An 18,396-nucleotide genomic window follows, 5' to 3' on the forward strand; every position below is an offset into this window, starting at 1 on the left:
AAGTTTTGGAATGGGCTGATTTTTGGTGAGGATGATCTCTATGGTGAGGAGATCATCCTCACCAAAAATCAGCTCATTCCAAAACTTCTAACCCCATCAAAAATGATTTACAAAAAATGGACGGTCCACGATTTTGCAACGTGTAAACATGGGGCTAAACATTTCGGAATGGGCTGATTTTTGGGGAGGATGATCTTCTAATCATAGAGATCATCCACACCAAAAATCAGCCCATTCCAAAACTTATAACCCATGTAGGACAAAAAACGTTTGTTAAAATGTGTGGTAAAACTAAGGGTGCTGAACATTTCCCAATATATATTGTGTGAATTCGGGGCTCATATAAAAGAATTGAATGGTGATGACGTATGCTTGTCGTACGTTGAGGACACTTCAAACAAATATTAACAGAAACCCCACTAATACTTGGTCTCTTACCCAACAAGACGCTCCTGCAGATGTTCCTTGTTCTATAAAAAGAAAAAGTTAAAAGAGTCGAGAACAGATAAAGAATAAATACATAGATATGTATGTCGGTTCCTTTCTTTGAACGAGAAAAGAATAAAATAAAGAGTCGTGCTGGGGTGACACAGGATTTACTGTGATTCTCACAATTCTGACGTGGACATGCATACATAAATGGTTTTTACTCGTATCGCGAGGAAACACATCTATGGTTATGTGCACATCCCACGTCAGACTTGTGAGAATCACAGTAAATACTTTTTGTCATTTCAGCATTTTCCTAAAATAAAATAGAAAGGGTTCTCAGATAAGATGTTAACGTGTATCACATTGTTGCTTTTCTTGGAATTAATTTTGCACAATGCAAAGTATGCAACTTGTGTGAGCTTTAATCCACACCTAGGGATGACCATCCAAGATCAACGTAGAGAGGTGAAAATCTCGAATAACATCCTCGAGATTTTGTGAGTTATAGTAGTATTCCTAATATTGTCCGACTAGCCTTACTAAGTTACATGATTTTCAATAAAAAGGTGTTTTTTTTTTTCACCGTTGATTTTTAGTTATAAATTTTGGAGAGTTCTGTGGAAGTTAGATAGACGTCCATTTTCAAAACCTTGGATGAACCCTTGAGTTTTTCAATGAAATCTAGAGGGTTGTAGTGTTGGATTGCCAATGTGGTAATCCATTTGAACAAAATGACCCTTAAGGTTAAAATCTGACTAAGTAAGGCAAATGTTTTTCTTTTCAATCGTAGTCCTAAGAAACTTAGAGGAGGAATTCAAGAAGTCGCCTTTAAGGAAGTCAACAAAGGGATGTCCACTTGTTGTCCTCGAGAGCTCTAGAGGAAGTCTAAAGAAATTGAGAGGTAGAGAATATAACGTTGAGTTGAGATCTCGATAGAAGTGGTCCAAAATTGTATGCATAAGCAAAGATAAGCTTGAACTTCGAGAATCTGGAAAAAAAAGAAGATCAAGGGATGATGTGATCATTGTTGAGTTTGAAATCGAAACAGATCTAGTTGATTCAATGAGGAAAGAAATCATGATTGAATCCAACTAAAAAAGAAATCAAAGAAACGTAAAAGCAAGACGACCACAAGTATAAATAAGACTCCTTTAATTACCCTTATTTATTTATAAAGAAAATGGAATTACCCTTTATCTCTTGATCTATGTGGATGATATTCTCATCACTAGCCATGATCCAAGTGCTATCACGGATCTCTTGGTTACTCTAGGTTGTGAGTTTGTTATTAAGGACTTAGGTCCTATACACTACTTTCTTGGGGTTGAAGCTCACTATAACTCCACAAGACTTTTTCATTGTCAGCAAAAATACATTTTGGGGTGAGTGACCGTACTAATATGCTTGGAGCACAACCAATTAGCACTCCTATCTCTTTCAATACCATGTTGTCCTTACATGCGGGACAACCATTGTCTGATCCAACCAATTATCGTTGTATAATGGGTGCCTTACAATATGTCACTTTGACACGTCCTGATATTACCTTCATAGTGAATAAAGTTTATTAATTCATGTCTGCACCAATTGATAAAAATCAGACAACTGTGAAATGAATCCTTTGTCATCTTAAATGCACTATTTCTCACGGTCTCCAGCTATTCAAATCATTTTCTTCTCATTTATCAGCCTTTTCAGATGCAGATTGGGCTGGCTATCCTAATGATCATAACTATCCCGATGATTGTAAGTCCACTGGCGGTTACCTCATTTTCTTGGGCCAAAAACTTATCTCTTGGCAATCTCGCAAACAACAAACCGTGGCTCGTTCAATTACTGAAAGTGAATATCGAGCACTTGCTTTGACAGCCTCAAAATTCACTTGGCTTCAATAACTTCTCCATGAGGTTGGTGTATTCTTAAAAGAACCTCCTCTATTTTGTTGTGATAATATTGGTGCCACCTACTTAATTACCAACCCGATCTTCTAAAGAGAAAGTTTAGGGGTTTAGTTAAGTTTTTGTATTCTGTTTGAATAAGTCATAGTCTTTAAGGTACTTGTTTAGTGTTTCCTGATTTTTCTAGTTGCATTCATCACGTTGAGTAGTTGGAAATGTGAGCTAATTTTTCTCATTTTGTTAGGATTGTAAAAGGCTATTTATAAGCCTAAGATTGTTCAATAAGTATGTAAGTCATTTCTAGAATTGTTGATTACTCTTTATCTTGTATTTCAATTCTTAACATTTTGGTATCAGAGCCAGGTTCTTTGAAGTTCTTGCAGCAACAAAAAAGATGATTACCAAAGGGAATTTTACGCAGCCAACCATCCCTCGCTTTGATGGTCACTATGACCATTGGAGCATGTTGATGGAGAATTTCCTATGATATAAGGAATATTGGGGGCCGGTGGAGACTGGCTATGTTGAACCAACAAGTAGATCGGTGCAGATAGAAGCACAACAAAATAGGCTATGAATTGAAGCTGAAAGATCTGAAAGTGAAAAACTCTCTCTTTCAGGCCATAGATCGGACGATATTGGACACCATTCTTGTGAAGGATACTTCCAAACAAATTTGGGATTCAATGAAGAAGAAGTTTGAAGGGAATGCTAGGGTCAAGAGGTCACATCTACAAGCTCTCCGCAGAGAGTTTGAAACCCTAGAGATGAAGATTGGAGAAGGAATCTCTGAGTATTTTTCAAGAATGTTGTTAGTGGCCAACAAGATGAGAACATATGGAGAGCAGATGCAAGATGTCACAGTTGTGGAGAAGATTCTCAAATCGTTGAGTGAGAAGTTTAATTATGTTGTTTGCTCGATTGAGGAGTCTAAAGACATCAATCAACTCTCCATTGATGAACTGCAAAGTTCTCTGATTGTTCATGAGAAAAAATTCCAACGACATATAGAAGAAGAACAAGCACTCAAGATTACTTATGAAGACAAATTTGGTGCAAAAAAGACGAGGTCGAGGTGCATACAAAGGCAGAGGAAGAGGGAGAGGTTGCTAGCCCTACAGAGTAACAGTGGAATGCTTTAAGTGGCACAAGCTTGGACACTTTCAATATGACTGTCCAATCTGGGATAAAGAAGCCAACTATGCTGAACTAGGAAAAGAAGAAGAGATGCTGCTCATGTCATATATGTGGAAATGAATGGTGCTCAAAGGGGAGATGTCTGGTTCTTAGATTTTGGATGTAGCAACCACATGTGTGGTGACAAGAGCTTGTTTAGTAATCTGAATGAGGACTTCAAACAGAAGGTAAAGCTGGGAAATAACACAAGGATGGATGTGTTAGGAAAAGGCAATGTGAGATTGAAAGTAAGTAGTTTTACACATGTTGTTAGTGAAGTATTTTTTGTGCCTGAACTAAAAAACAATCTTTTGAGCATTGGTCAACTACAAGAAAAAGGGTTGGCGATTCTCATCCAACATGGAATGCTCAAGATATATCATCTAGAAAAATGGCTCATAATACAGACCGAGATGACAGCAAATCAGATGTTTGTGTTGCTACCAAATTCACTGTCGAAAACGCCAGTTTGCCTCTACACCTCCACATAGGATTTGGCACACTTCTGGCATTGTCGTTATGGACATTTGAGCAACAAAGGGTTGAGGACTCTCCAGTTCAAGAAGATGGTGCATGGGTTACCTTAGTTCAGGATTCCAACAAGAGTATGTGCAAACTACATGACTGGAAAGCAACACAAAGATCCAATCTCCAAGAAGAGCAATTGGAGGGCCACAGAGAAGTTCCAGCTTGTTCATGCAGATATTTGTGGACCAATCTTTCTCATCTGCAACAGTAAGAAGAGGTACATTATATGCTTTATGACTTTACTAGAAAAACATGGACTTATTTTTTAGTAAAGAAATCTAAAGTATTAAGCATGTTCAAACGTTTTAAGAGTTGTGTTGAGAAAGAAGTAGGAGAATATATTAAATGTTTGATAACAGATCGAGGAGGAGAGTTCACATCACTTGAATTCAATGAGTTATGCATAGAGCATGGCATCAAGAGGCAATTGACTGCAGCGTATACTCCACACCATAACAGAGTAACTGAAAGGAAAAAATCGAATTGTGATGAACATGGTTCGATGCATGCTTTCTAAAAGGAAGAGTCCGAAGATTTTCTGGCCAAAAGTAGTAAACTGGACAATACATGTTCTAAATCGGAGTCCTACATTGTCTGTAAAGAATCAAACACCTGAGGAAGCCTGGAGTGGAAGCGGTTGAGTACTTTAAAGTTTTTGGATGCGTGGCACATGTGCATGTTCCTGATGTCAGAAGGAAAAAAGCTAGATGCAAAGAGCTTTGCTTGTGTGTTATTGGGAGTAAGTGAAGAGTTTAAGGCATATAAACTCTATGATCCAGTTGCAAAGAAGATTGTAGTTAGCAGAGATGTAGTGTTTGGGGAAGATAAGTCTTGGAGTTGGGATAGGAGTTATGAAGAGCACATAATGGTTGATCTGGAATGGGATGATGAAGAAGATAATGAGGCAGTGAACGTAGAGAATGAGGGAGCAGTGAGTTGGGGAAGAAGAGGAAGTCACTGCAGAACCAATTGGTAATCTTCAAACTGGTGAAAATAGAGGAGAATCATTTAGTTCTGATGACGGAAGAAATAGAAGGCCTCCAGGGTGGATCAGGGATTATGTAACTGGGGAAGGACTTTTGAAGGAATCGGAAGAAGAAGATGCAAATGTCAATTTGGTTATGTTTGCTTCAGCAGATCCAGTGCATTTTGAGGAGGTAGTGAAGCCTGACAAATGGTAGAAAACTATGGAAATGGAAATACGGGCTATAGAGAGGAACAACACATGGGAACTCACTAATCTTCCTACAGGTGCAAAGAAGATTGGAGTGAAGTGGGTTTATATAACCAAACTCAAGAAGAATGGAGAAGTGGACAAATTGAAGGCTCGTTTGGTGGCAAAGGGGTATGTGCAATAGCAAGGGATAGACTACACAAAAGTATTTGCACCGGTTGCAAGAATGGACACAGTGAGAATGATTGTGGTTCTAGCAGCTCAAAAGGGGTGGAGTCTTTATCAGCTCGATGTCAAATTTAGCTTCTTGCGTGGTGAACTTAATGAAGAAGTGTATGTGGAGCAGCCGAAGGGTTATGAGTTGAAGAACAGTCCTCAAAAAGTTTACAGGTTGAAGAAAGCCCTATATGGACTAAAACAAGCTCCATGAGCTTGGTTCAATCGTATTGAAACACATTTTATAAGTGAAGGGTTCGAGAAGTGTTATAGTGAGCATACTTTGTTCATTAAAACAAATAAGGGAGGTAAGATTCTCATTGTCAGTTTATATGTTGATGATTTGATATTTACTCGCAATGATGAATTGATGTTTGTTGAGTTTAAGAATTCCATGTAGAGGGAGTTTGATATGACTGATTTGGGGAGAATGAGATTTTTTCTTGGCATAGAAGTTATGCAGAGGTTGGATGGGATTTAGATTTGCCAAAGGAAGTATGCTTTGGAGGTGTTGAAGAGATTTAGGATGGAAAACAACAACTCAGTTCATAATCCCATCGTTCCAAGTTATAAACTGTTTAAAGATGAGAATGGGTCATGTTGATGAGACTTTGTTTAAGCAGATGGTGGGATGTCTCATGTACTTAACAGTTACAAGGCCGGATTTGATGTTTGCAGTAAGCTTGATTAGCAGGTACATGGCCAAACCAACTGAGTTGCATTTGATGGCAGCCAAGAGGATACTAAGGTACTTGAAAGGAACCATTGGACTTGGAATTTTCTACAAGAAGGGAGGGTGTGAAGGTCTAGTTGGATATGCAGATAGTGACTATGCAGGAGATATAGAAGACAGGAAAAACACATTAGGTTGTCTTTATGTTGGGATATGGAGCTGTTGCTTGGTCTTCAAGAAAGTAACCTATAGTCACGCTTTCAACCACTGAAGCAGAGTTTGTGGCTGCAGCTGCTTGCGCTAGTCAAGCTGTTTGGATGAAGAGAATAATTGAGAAGCTGAGTCTGGAGGAAAGTAAGTGCACTACAATTATTTGTGATAATAGTTCCACAATTAAGCTGTCAAAAAACTCAACAAGCACATTGATGTGCGCTTCCATTTTCTTCGTGATCTCACATGAAAAGGAGCAGTTGAATTGGTTTATTGTGGAACACAAGATCAGTTGGCAAATGTGTTGACAAAGCCCCTCACAGTGGATGCATTTCAAAGGTTTCGAAGTCAGTTGGGAGTTTGTCAAGTTCCTGAATTAAACTAGTTGTAGTTGGTAACTAATTTAAGGGAGGGAATGAAGAGAAAGTTTAGGGATTCAGTTAAGTTTTTGTATTCTGTTTGAATAAGTCCTAGTCTTTAGGGTACTTGTTTAGTGTTTTCTGATTTTTCTAGTTGCACTCATCACTTTGAATTGTTGGAAACGTGAGCTAGTTTTTCTCATTCTGTTAAGATTGTAAAAGGCTATTTATAAGCCTAAGATTGTTCAATAAGAATGTAAGTCATTTCCAGAATTGTTGATTACTCCTTATCTTGTATTTCGATTCTTAACATCTTCTACACTCAAACAAAACACATGGAGATCGATTTTCACTTTGTTTGTGATAAGGTAGCTAAGGGAGACCTTCAGGTTCGCTTCATTCCTAGTCAAGATCAATTGGCCAATATTCTTACAAAGGGTTTCCCATCATCACGGTTTGTATATTTACGATCCAAACTCAATATCCAACCTGTACAGTTGAGTTTGTGGGAGTGTGTTAAGGAGAATCAAGATTCTCCGAAATTAGTTAAAGAGAATTGTGATTCTCTCACCAAGATCCTACAAAAGATCTTCAATAAATATCTCCAGCTGTACTTACCACAAAAAAAACTCTCCAGAAGTATAATCAATGGATAATTTTCCCTTTAGAATTTATATCCAACATGGAACCATGTAAATAAGAAACTTCCTAACAAATCAGATCTGTGCACATCTTGTAATCTTTATAAATAGAAAGTGTTACGCCTCTCCACAGACAAGGGAGGCAGGACAACATTCTTTGTACTGTTTTATGAATAAATAACAAAAATAATTGTATAGAAAGTTGGATTTTTGAATTTTTTTTTTTTTTTTTTGGGGTGCTAAATGAGATTTGTATTAAAGGATCAAAATTAATTTACAATCCGAATGTGAGGAATTCTCAACCTATCCTCCATATAAGCTTGCTTTTCTAAAGGAGGAAGGTCTGCAAAAGAAGAAAAATGAAGCGAACTACTACATAGCACCCCATGGTTTGATAATGCGTCCGCAACATTGTTGCATTCCCTCCAAACATGCTGCACTTCCACCTAATTCTTGAAAGAGCTTCCTTGATGCTAAACAACACATGGTTTAATTGCCATGGTATAGTTTTGCTCTTCAAATCATTGACCACCGTCATTGAATCCATCTCAACAATCACAGATTCATTATTCAAGTTTAAAACTTGCATAGCTCGCAACAAATATGTAATTTCAGCCATGTTATTTGTCTTATTTCCAAAAGCCCAGCAACCTGCTCTTATTAATTTTTCTTCATCATTTCGAAGAATAAAACCTCCACCACATCAGTTGCCTGGATTTAACTTTGATGCCCCATCCACGTTTAATTTCACCCACCTTCATGGGGAAACATTCCAAGAACTTTTTAGAGCTCTTCGAGTTTTAATTTACAAGCTTTTATTTGAATGCCAATTTCCAACAATCGCTTCAACTCAGTGGCGCACACTTGGAGAGTCACCTTTCACGCTAAGAGCTGCATTTTTATTGGAACAATCGAAGACCATATTGCCATATTTTTGCTTAATGGACTATTTATCATCACATAAAAAATAAATCTAATCTTTTATTTTTATTTTTAATCAAACTCAGAGCACAATACTAAATCAATTATATGTTTGAAAGAAGAAAATAATTAACATACAACACAACACAACAACAACAACAAATGTAGCTTTCACAGCGGCCATTGATATAACTTATTTAAATAAAGAGAAGCACCACTCCACTCTTGATACAACTTATTAAGACAGAATATTAAAACCAGGGTAGTTGGTAGGTTGAGGACTAATTAAAGAGCTTTTCCAATGAATGAAGCATGCATGGACGACTATCATTGACCTATTTATAAGAAGAAAGAAATCAAAAAAGAAGGGAAGGAAGGAAGTGATATCAGTGAGGAAATTGGGTTGGAACAGGTGGCCCCATAGAAGAATGGAAAATGTCAGTAAAGGGAGGAGCGGGTCGAGAGGGTTCATCCTTGTAGTAAGGCATTATGGTATATAAAGTCTGAGTTATGGTGAGGATCATAAGTAGAATTGCAGCAATGAGAGAGATAAAAGCCCATGGACTCCTTAAGTAGGTGTGAGAGAATTTGGTACGACATTCGCGCCACCAATTTTCGCAGTAGTTGTTGATATGTTGATGTACCTCCTCTAGACTGCTTGCTGGGTCTGGAGTCAAATCTGTCGAGAGCTTATTGAACAGATTAGCAACAGCCTTTTCACTGCCAATCTCACTTTGAATAATACCACTGTAGTGAAGGAGGTTAACATCCTTTGGGGAATCGATGATTTTGTCCATGAATAAGATATAGGATGTTACTTCATTGCCCACTCCAACATGTAGCCTCTCAAAGGCCATGAGATTGAGAAATTTTGATTCCATAATGTCATCAACTACGATGACAGGTAGTTTGAGGACTCCACCACGGAATGATATGTTCCATAGACTGTTGTTGGCTACATTAGGTTTGAAACTGATTCCAGCTTCCTCGAGCTGGGTTGCTGATCGGACAATAATATTAGCAATGCTGGAGTAGGTCTTTCCATCTTTTTTGGGCAATCCTGAAAGAAGCCTCTGTCTATGCAGGTCTAATACGTGTAGGCGTTCGCCCATGTCTTCGCCCGATGTGGGTGTTGTGTTCACATCATAGAAATTCAATATGAGGTAGTTTAGGTGCTTAACCGGATCTTGCTTAACCAGATCTGTTACCTGATTCAACATATACAGTAATCATTTGTAATCAGTAAAATAATTATAAAAGAAAAGGATGACATATTATCCATCACCCCGTATGATATATGGACTCTTGAATTTAAAGTGGGAAATTTTATTTTATATGCATGAAAGGAATTTCACATATTTCTATAGATATGTTCACTATGTGAAAAAAGCTCAAATTTGATGGAACAAGAGGTCGAATTGGTGTCGAATTTTTCATTGTCAATTTTTTTTTTCGATGGGCTGAAACTGTTAAATTAATGAAGGATGGGAGAAATTCGACAGTTCTAAGCTGTCAAATCTAGGAACATCAATAATTTCAATGGCCCTAGACTGTCAAAATTCAATTTCTAAAATTCGTAAACCTTGGCCCGTCAATTTTTTATGTCGAATTTTCCGGTTTTCATGTATTGGTTGTTATTTAATAAATTCATATTAGCTAGGTTCTAGCTTGTTAAGTTGGTTAAATTTATGAGTGTTGATACCTACAATTCCACATAGGTTTATAATCTGTCTTGGTCACCTACTGATTCCTAACCTCTAACTTGCTTGCATGTATCAATAAATAAAAGTCCATAACATATGCTACCGACCGACGAAGTTCAACAAGAAGAATCGGTCCATAATCCAAGTACCAAACAGCAGTATTAAGCCTTCGTAGGAGATGAGAAGATACTCATAGGGTTGTTTTCCTAAAAAAATTGTACTTATCTGTGGGAATGATGGATCTTTAGGAAACACGACCATATAAACACCCTAGAATTTTTTTTGTTTTTTACCTTCCATCTTAACCGAACCTTTTTTTTTTTTGGATAGATAAGCTGGACTTGAACCCACGACCTCAAAGTTGTTTAGCAATGTGTCAAACCAACTCAACTATGGGTCTAAATTGTATTAGCGTCCATCCGGACGCACGATATGCATCTAAAATTAAATTGACCTTAGAAGAACCGAAGGAAATTCTAATATATTACCAACCGGGGTTGGGCTCAATGGTAAGATTGGGTGTGCTCCCCAGGTCTTGTCTTCAAATCCCCTGCCCACCACCTTGTGTGGGTTCGTCCCCTTAAAACTCGTATGGGGTTGGTCATGCGGAGCCCCCAAGGGAGATTTGTCTGTCACGCTTACATGGGATACTCCCCCGGTTACCCAAAAAAAAATTCTAATATATTCGAAGGAGATTGAAAATATATAGAACAAAAAATATTTTTGTCCAATCAAGGAGGAGCTGTTGGGCCTTTACCTGATATGCAAGGGAAACCAATGATTTCAAAAGGAGCATGGGGAGCTGGTTTTCAAGCTTCAACATGTCTCTCCTAATGTGATGCATTACATGCAAGTAACCGTGCCTGCTGAAAATTGGATCCTTAGAATCATAGTCCTTGTACTGTAGCTTTGTGTTTGAGTTTGGGTTTGGGATTGTGTTTGTGTTTGGGTTTGACATTGGAGTTGAGCTGGGTTTAGAATTAGGAGGCGAAGAGAAATGATTGGCTGCGTGTAAGACCTCAAGCATGAAACACCCATCACGAACCATGAGCTCCAGGAATCCTGTTTGATCCTTTTTCCAGTTAGGATCAAGCGAGTCATAGGCATCCATAAGTTTTTGAACGTCTTTGTTGAGTGCGTCGACATAGTTTTGTAGTGTTTTATTGGATCTGTGGAGTAGATGACGGAGAGCTCGTTGCTTATGGTCCTCCATATTCCCTTGTTCATGATGGTAAGGACCGAAGGAGACAGCCTGAGGCATGTAGGCTGCCTCATTGTTGTTGATATTCGCCACGTACTTGGGTACCTTGTAAATGGACCTCTTCTGCCACTCTGCACCCTCCATATCCACCGACCACGCTTCTGCCATTCGATCTCCTACTACTTTGCGTTTACTTACTTGCCTATACTTGTTTCTTGTTGTTGTTGTTGCTATACGTTGTAGTCTTATATACAAACAGTTTCGGGAAGAAAAAAAAAGGGGACTTACCCATTAGCTAGTGTCTCTTTCTTGAAGAGAAAGAAAGACATATTTATCTATCCATCCCCACTCCACCTTTGGAGAGACACACATGCGTCATGTATTTGAGATGCAAAGATGTCGGGGCTAATTACACTTGTAACCAACTGTTGGTATCAATATTGTGTTTCACGCGGGGCTTATAAAAGACGTGACGAGTGTCCCACATATATATCAGACTTGTGAGAATCACAGTAAACCACGGTTATGTATGCATGTCCACGTCAGAATTGTGAGAATCACAGTAAATCCTGTGTCACCCCAGCACGACTCATATATATTAAGAGAACCACCACCACTAGCTAATACTTGCCCTTACCCAACAAGAATACTCCTGCAGGTGTTCCTTGTTCAATTAAAAAGAATAATTTAAAAGAGTGAAGAACAGATATATCGATTCCTTTCTTTAAACGAGAAAAGAATAACAACAACAACAAAAAATGTTTTCGGATAAGGAGGTTCAACGTGTACCACACTGTTGCTTTTCCTACAAGGACTTTTCTAGCCTTAACCGTGGGTTTGAGGCTCTCCATCAAGCGAGGATTTGATTTGTTCTAGAGATTAGTTTCGTTCTTCTAAGAATTAACTTACATTTTCCTAGAGATACATTTTTCTTGAGAATCCCTAACATCCCAACGGTGACGTTGACAAAGAGCCTCAATCTGTGGCTTTAGATTAGCATTTTCCTTGGGTAAGACAAGCCATCATAAGTAAATCTTACTAAGGGTCCTTGAGCTCACTTTGTGGTATCCAAAAACATGATCCAATGCTACAGGTTTGTAGAGGATAAAATTCTATGAACTTATGAACTTAAAAATAAAATATCTAAAAAAGTTATTTTTCCCCTTTAAATTTTAATTTTAAATTTGGGAGTTTTCTGGAAGTTGAGTAGCCGTCCATCTTCAAAACCTAGATCTAGTTTAAAAGGAAATTTTTTTTTTTAAAACTATTTTTATCTAAGTTTTTACTTGAAATCTAGAGGGTTGTGGTGTTGGAATGTCAATGTGATAATTCATTTGATCAAAACAACCCTTAGTAATATTTAAAATCTTATTAAGAAAATTGTTGTTCTTAATTCAGTACAATGCAAAGTATGCAACTTTTGTGAGCATTAATCCAAAAAATAATAATAATAATAAATTAAGAACCAACAAGAACCAGAACAAAAAAAAAATACGATGATTCTGATTCTAAAACCAAATCGGAATCGACTTACTGACACCCCTAGCTGAGACTAGATGACTCAAACAACTCAACTCAGTATTAATGAATGCCATGACAAGACGAGATGGCCAATATAGGCAAATTACATATTGTCATGACCCTTGTTACCAATCTCTCGTTTAATTCTTGAAAATCTCACGAATTTTTCATTTTTTTCAATGAAAGTATTATTCTCCGGATTATTGAACTGTTCTGAATAATTCACGGATTTTAAGTTTAAAAAAAATGAAACATGTTTTTTACAAATTTTTATAAAACTCAGTAGAAAACAAAATGCTATTATAACGTGTTGTATGTTGCAAAGTGTAAACTTGTAAGTTGTGACATGCAACACAAGTCGATTTTGAAGCGACTATGCTTCAAAACTTTGGAGGAATCCACCTTTTTACATGAATGTCCCTTTATCTTTTAAAAAATAATGACATGACCCTCTACATTTATTTATTTACACTTTAATTTTCCAAATTGATGATTTTCGCGTAACTTTGGTCTTCTTTTAAAAATCAATGGAACAATAACTTCAATGTCCTCATTATGACCACCATCACCATTAACAGCACCAATTTCATCATCACCATGACTATCATATGGCCGGATTTTTTATTTCCAAATTTTTGAAATGAAAGGGATAATACACGTATGAAGCACATGCCGCATATTTTTCATTTATCAAAAATTTTGGCCAAATTTTAGACTGGATTTTTTGCAATCCAAAACCAAATAGAACTCGAATTTTCCACGAATCAAATTTTTGTTGTATTCCAAATTGCTAACAAGGGTCATGACTAATTCATAAATTGTATCAGTCCAAACCAGATCGGGTATTGGGCCAACCTGCAATAGCTAGGCAAATCGGACCAATTCATAAACTGCAAAACTCCAAGCGAGAATGGGCCTTATCCCAGCCCATATGTTTCAGGCCTATCTCTATGGCTCGGCCCATATAATTTATAATGTAGTTTTTATTTAGAAAAATCACACAGAAGGATCCATGACCTATTTATTTAAAATTTCTGTACAAACCACGTAGTTCTTCTATATATCTATACCTATCTCAAATCTAAGAACGAGGATAGGCCGGGCCAAAACCCGGCCCATTGACAACTCTATTTCCTATACCTCTTTTTTCACAATTGTAACATGTTGAGGAAAAATAACACCACAAATCACCTGGGTTCATGGCCTAGATGATATTAAAAAAAAATCACAAAAAGGCCAATTTTTCGTCCTAATCGTTGGCTTTGAAAATTGAGACCATTGAACTTTCAAATTTAACCAATTAGATTTTTCTATCTTATTAATATAGTGCTCTTTCAACCGTTGAAAACGCCACAAGGAAGTACTAAAACATGAATAACTTTAGGGTCGTGGGTTCAAGTCCAGCTTACCCTTATCAAAAAAAAAAAAAACCCACCAGAACGCATATTTTATGACTTTAAGAGCACCCAAGATGTGTGCTAATTCTTTGGTGATTTCAAATGAATTGGAGTGCTCTTAGCAAAAGTTGGTCTGGCTATAGAATCTCTTTAAAATAAAGATAACAGATATATAAGGAAAATAACGATTACATATTGAAAAAAATAGTATTGACCGGTTTAAGCTTAAATTTTAAATTTAAATACTACGTAAAAATGTATTATTAGTTTGCAACACCATCACAGCAGCGGTCTAACTCTTACCGTTGGATCATCTAGAACAATGCTTCTATTGATAATCACATTGACCCAATAGTCTAACATAATCAGGGGCGGAGCCAGGATTTTCTTGTAGTGGGGGCAAACTATGGTTAATTGTATAGTTGAAGAACTTGAAGATGAATGGTTTTATGGAAAAATTCAGAGGTTTCTAATTAGAAATTGAAGAAAATGATATTTAGGTCATTTTCAATTAGTATATGAGAAGGCCAATCAAGAGGCAATGTCATCAACAAAAAATTGAAAGGGGGGGGGGGGGGTGCAAATGGGGAGAGAGATGAGGGGATGGGGACAAATGGGGCATGCAATTAGTTGGAAATATGGGGGTGTCTCAAATTTATGTGGGGGCAATTGCCCCCACCAGCTCCGCCCCTGGACATGATCCTGGTTAGCAATTCGGAATACAGCTAAAATTCAATATGCAAAAAATTCAATTATTGAGTTCCAAAAATTCAATCTAAATTTGGTCAAACATTCGCTAAACGAGAAATATTTGATTTATATTTTACGTTCCACATAAAAAATTCGATGCATTTTGAAAGGGAGTCAACCTATATAGTAATTATTAGAAATAACCCTTAGGATCCAAAATATAAATAACAAAAACACAAATAATCTCACAAACTACAAGATATACGTGGTTTTGTTGAAGCATCGACCTACATCTACGGGCAAAAACACTGACTTCACTATGATAATCAAAGAAGAACATGATTACAACTCTCTAACTCTCGTATATTTCTCTAATCTTTTTAGGATTTCATCTCTTACCCTTTATATACTTAGAGTTATAAAGAAGGTAAATGGGTCGATCATCATCGATTACCAAGTGGATTCAATATTTTGGTCGGGGGCTTTGCCCTCGGTCGTTAGAGGATCATCAAAAGATCCAGGTTGAATTCATGACAACTCTTCGTATATCAAGAATAGAAGACATGAACCAACAATAACATAATTATCATAATAAATTAGAATATAAAAAAATAATAAGTTTCTACTCAACTTAAGCAATCCAATTCTTATTTTTAAAAATTTCTTTGATAATTTGTCAAAAGAGAGAGTTTGAGAGAGACCTGCCTACCTTAATGGGTTGTTAAAAAATGGAGACGATGGAAAGATTGAGAATTCTAACTGATGGAGGAGACTAAATCTTCATTAATAACTTAGGTAAATGAAGAGATTGAGAATATTATTTGAATATTATAATATTCACACAAAAAATGATTTTTTTATTGAAATATATAATTTTTGAAATCATTCAAATATTTGGAAGAATAATATTTTTAATTAAAAAAAAATTCGTGAATTTTTCGAAAAAAAAAATGGCTTATTACTAGGAAGGGATGTGACTTTATAAAGAAAATGGGTTTGGCTCTAACCAACAGTATGTAGATTGAGTGGCCTAGGACGTGACACCACTTGACTGAATTAAGTGTTTTCTAGTGAGTGGTGTTGGAATGACTTCAAGATTGACCTCATATCTCACCTTTTTTGGTTCACGTGAAATCATAGATTATTCACTTGTATATCGATAAAAAAACATCTATGATTTGTGCGTACCTCCACATCAACAAAGTGTGAAATGAGGTCACTTTTTCAACTCTAATCCACACCTTGTGAGGTCAGCTCAACTGAAATGTCGGTTCAACTGAATCAGGTGTGGCCCAACCCAATCCCCAATTTGTGCCATCAATTCAAATGAATTAGATGTTGTCCAAATCCGACAAGCTAATTAGTCTTATCCAAATCCTTAGATGAATATTTTAAAGAATGTTAATTTTCGAACTCAACTTGATAGGGGGACTAAAAAAACTCGTGGATGTGACATGAGTAAAGAATCGTAGATTTTATCTCTCGGGATACGCAATTGATCTATCATCTGCACTTGATATGATTGTGTATCCCAAGAAAAAGAATCTATGATTTTTTGGACGGAACACGTCAGTGAGTTTTTGAATCTGGTTGTGAAGTTGAGTTCAGAAATCATTAGTCTATTTTAAAACGATTCTTTCTTCCCAACATGAACAGTGTAACACGTGGCAACGTCGCAATAGATGGGATCGGCTGCATTATGGTGCAGGGGACACAGTTTCCATTAGAGTCTTTTTTTCCTTACAGCTGGGTATGTCGACATTTTCCACTCTAAGATAAAGAAAGATTAGGTTGGTATTAACGGTGACTTTCGGTTGAAACGTTCATTCTCACGGTCTCCGTTTGTTGAATCTGGAATTTTAACGGTGCACTAACGAACTTGATCTTTTAATTGCAATTCAACGTTTCTTGGATGATAGGACACGTGGGTCCTCAAATTCAGACTTTAATTTTCTTCTACACGGAGAGAGAACTGAGGATATATATTTTCTTTAAGATAATCAAGATTATCAAGGAAAAATATATTCCAAGGCATTAAAAAAAAAAAAAAAAGTAAAACTAAATTCATCATCACACATGCCAAGAAAAAGTGATGCCGTGTACGAATGAGAAACCTTTGAAATCTAACGGTTACACGTGGCATTTTCAAGAAGGTATTGCAAATTTTGACGGAAATGTAATCAAATGCAAAACGTCATGCGTCTTGTGACAAGAGGTTTCTTTCAAAATTTTGTTGTATCGAGCTCAACAGTTTACACTAACATTTTTCTTACTCAAACTTAGTAGAAGTTTAAACCTTACCAAGGGTTATTTTGCCCAAATAGATTACCTCATTGACAATCCAAAATCACAACTCTTTAGTTATCATGCTAAAATTTGGATACCAAAAAAATTTCAAAACAAAATTTCATTTGGACTTGATTTATAATTTTTAAAATGAACGACTACCAAACTTTTAAAATAACTCTCAAATTTAAAATTAAATTCAACGATTAAAAATAATTTTTTTTTTTTTTTAAATTTTATTTTTTCAAAGTTCATAGAATTTTATCCTCTACAATCTTGAAGTGTCTGATCATGATTTTGGACGTCACAAGTTGAGCCCACTAACCCTTAGTAAGGGTGAAATTGTAACTAACTTAATTAAGTTAGTCGGACTCAAAATAATTATTATGTAAGGGATTTTTTCAGTTAATATTTTGATAGAGTAATGGCGTAATTGATAAGAATTGTGTAGTTTTACCCTCAATTTAAATTATATTTATGGATTCTAACTTGCCAATACCTAACAAGAAATTTTATTAATCCCAACAACATCCGCGTTATGTTTCCCTATTCGTATTCAGAAATTTATTTCTTGTCGTCACAACTGTCATAGGCTGATTTAGTTAATTTTGTAATCGATACATCAATTTGTATTCCACAATATCGTTATAAACCACTCATATATATTCTTCATCTTCTTCACATGATCCAAATTAACAAAAAATAAAAAAAATGAGAGGGTTCTTAGTATTTGGAACATCAAATATTCGTTTAAGATTGTGGATTATGGTTCTGATCATACTAGGACTAATACCGCATTAATGGTGGTAGTATGTCCCTACTTCTTAAAATCTTAATTGTATCTATCAACGTTACCACCCCAACACTAAATTCTTGTTAGAGATACATTATATCATCTTTGTAGATTGGGACCCATCAACTTTAAGAAATGGTCCTTCCAGTTAAGAAATGGTTCTACTTTCACATATGAGGATGGAGATGAGGATAGTGAGTTCTAACTACCACACAATCAAAGTTATGATTTACGAAAGAGAGTGACATTTCTTTTATATATATATAATGCATAGAAAAGGGTATATATTTCTTCAGTGAATAATTAATGCACATAGAGAGATCAGCGAGGGAGAGTGGGGAGGTATAATGTGGTATTTTTATGAGAAGTATAATTGATGTGCATGCTTACCAGTGGGTCATTCTCACACTGCCATTGCAACCAATAAAAAATAGATTTGATGAGACAATAGAGTTTTCAGTTGAATTGATCAATTGGTTTGATAAAAAAACAAAAAAAAAAAAAACAAATGTTATATGGTGAAAGTGTTTGATGAACCAATTACAATTATTGTTTAAGGAAACCATTAGCTTCAACC

General features: G+C 36.3%; 1 protein-coding gene across 1 annotated transcript; it reads right to left on the reverse strand.

Moving 5' to 3' along the window:
• Positions 1–8,321: 8,321 nt before the first annotated feature.
• LOC147400717 (UPF0481 protein At3g47200-like) lies at positions 8,322–11,391 on the reverse strand. The gene is made up of 2 exons (XM_086441529.1): positions 10,689–11,391; positions 8,322–9,436 (listed from the first exon to the last, which is right to left on the reverse strand). The coding sequence occupies exons 1-2, from the start codon at positions 11,298–11,300 to the stop codon at positions 8,615–8,617; spliced, it is 1,434 nt and encodes a 477-aa protein (XP_086297655.1). The 5' UTR covers positions 11,301–11,391; the 3' UTR covers positions 8,322–8,614.
• Between the last annotated feature and the right edge of the window lie 7,005 nt (positions 11,392–18,396).

The sequence above is a fragment of the Akebia trifoliata genome, chromosome 5 (genome assembly GCF_017979445.1).
Source record: "Akebia trifoliata isolate Shusen 1 chromosome 5, ASM1797944v1, whole genome shotgun sequence".
Classification (NCBI taxonomy): Eukaryota; Viridiplantae; Streptophyta; class Magnoliopsida; order Ranunculales; family Lardizabalaceae; genus Akebia; species Akebia trifoliata.